This window comes from Drosophila grimshawi, unplaced genomic scaffold (assembly GCF_018153295.1).
Source record: "Drosophila grimshawi isolate 15287-2541.00 unplaced genomic scaffold, ASM1815329v1 contig_848, whole genome shotgun sequence".
In the NCBI taxonomy this organism is placed as follows: domain Eukaryota; kingdom Metazoa; phylum Arthropoda; class Insecta; order Diptera; family Drosophilidae; genus Drosophila; species Drosophila grimshawi.
The window spans coordinates 4,717,960-4,720,021 of NW_025063692.1; the positions used below are offsets into that span (position 1 = coordinate 4,717,960).

Sequence of the window (2,062 nt, forward strand, 5' to 3'; positions counted from 1 at the left end):
GATTTTCAAAGAACTCAAGCGGCAAGATGACAAGCATGACCACCCAACCACCCATAGAAATACACACACAGAATACACCACACCACACGCTTGCACACCTATACCTACACAGATAAACCTACACAGATACAACTAGACACATACACCACACACTTGCGCATCTGTGGCAGTGACAAGGCTGTTACATTTACAGTCGCCGTTGCCTTCAATCCTTTTCTATTATTCTCGCTGGCAGTTGCACACAAACAACACACACACACACACATACACCAAAGTGCACTCTCGGAAGTTGCTCCTGCAGCTGCCGCATCCATTTGTCAGCATTCATATGCCTTACAACATTCACATTTGCCAATTCGAGCCGACTGTGCGCTTAACAGCATCCAACTGATTGGCTAGCAGCCAGACAGATTAAAAGCATTGTGTATATATATACATATATCTTTATATATATATATACACTTAGCAAATTAATATACAGTTGCGGTCCAAAAAATAGAAGTGCTGTTTCTCGAAGCGTTTCATAAAAATATGACTAATTTTATGGTGATCAAATCGAGACCCAATGCAATTCGGCATAACAAAAACTGTTTGGTTTCTTATTTGGAAATGTTTTTAAATACTATTATTTTCCAAATACTAAACGTAACTTAATACATACAACACATCATATCTAGTTTTTAGAAATATTATCTTCACTTCAATTATAATAATAAACTTAAATAATGATTTAATAGAAATAAATAAAAAAATTATCAATTTAAGAATTTTAATTTTGTTCATAATGCCAACCTTTATTTTCAGTATTGATTGCCTGTGTTTAAATCAAATTTCATAATTTATGATTTAAACTTGAAGTATTTTTTATTATCATTTGCAATACTATTTTGACCCCACCTGTAATGTATTCGCGTTGTTTGCACAGTACATTTTCGAGGGGCACAAGCATTTTCAAATTTGAAACTTGGCGACTTTTGTACATTTCGTCTTAAGTCAAGTCAATAAGCAGGTTCTTTTCAAACTATGAATTTGAAATTCGAAGAGTAAAATCAACAAATAAAATATCGAAAATAACAAAGCAAACAAGAACAATAAAAAACAATCAAAATGTTTCGAGGACTTTTCGCCGGTACCGATAAAAGTTGTGCGGTTTTCTCGTCTGACGGCCGTGTCTATCAAGTAGAGTATGCCAAATCGGGCCATCAATTTGGAGAACATCACCAGTGTGGGTGTGCGGGGTGCAGAGTGTGCCGTTGTTGCCACCCAGAAGGCGCAAACGGATCAGTTCGTTGTGGGGTCGACAGCCACCCAAATGTTTACCATCAGCAATGAAATTGGTTGTGTGATGACCGGTCGCATTGGCGACTCACGGGCCCAGGTGGCTACGGCCCGCTACGAGGCGCGACTGTTCCAAACTAAATTTAACTTCGAGATGCCAGTAAATGCGTTGTGTGATCGCCTGGCCGACATCATTCAGGCGTACACACAAATCGGTGCGATTCGTCCACTTGCCTGCTCCATGATCCTCATTTCGTGCAATGATGAAGTTGGTCCCTGTGTCTACAAACTGGATCCGGCTGCCAACTATAGCGGTTATCGTGCCTGCGCTACGGGTGCCAGGATGACAGTGGCCCAACGATATTTGGAATGCAACTACATGAATAATATGTGCGAGATGAAGGCCATTAATCTCGCCATTCGTACTTTGAAGGCGGCCACGCCCAATAAACTAAATGCCGATGGCATTGAAATTGGCCTTTTGAGCAAGACACGTCCCACATTTCGCACTCTTGTCCCGGATGAAGTTAAGTTTCATTGTAAATACAATTAAAACATGATGTTGCTGATTGATAAGCATTCAGTGCTTAATGTCTAAAAAATAAATGCGTTTTATTGATCATTGATCATTGATCAATGTCTCGAGTAGCAAGTGGCAACAGCGATATAAATTGATTTGAATTTTGTCAAGCATTTATTTCTTGGTGTTGGAGGCAGATAAAATTTAAAACACTTAATATATTTTATTTATTTCATCCATTTTAATAATAAGCATTTAAAGTTG

The 2,062-nt window shown here is 38.6% G+C and overlaps 1 protein-coding gene across 1 annotated transcript; it reads left to right on the forward strand.

Annotated features, from left to right (window-relative positions):
- The first annotated feature begins 1,186 nt into the window (after window positions 1-1,186).
- Window positions 1,187-1,831, forward strand: LOC6566094 (proteasome subunit alpha type-6). The gene has a single exon (XM_001991937.1). It carries the CDS (start codon window positions 1,187-1,189, stop codon window positions 1,829-1,831), a length of 645 nt encoding a protein of 214 aa, XP_001991973.1.
- Window positions 1,832-2,062: the final 231 nt, after the last annotated feature.

Coding starts and splice junctions, on each gene's coding strand:
- LOC6566094 (XM_001991937.1), top strand. CDS start 1,187: ATGCCAAATCGGGCCATCAATTTGGAGAACATCACCAGTGTGGGTGTG.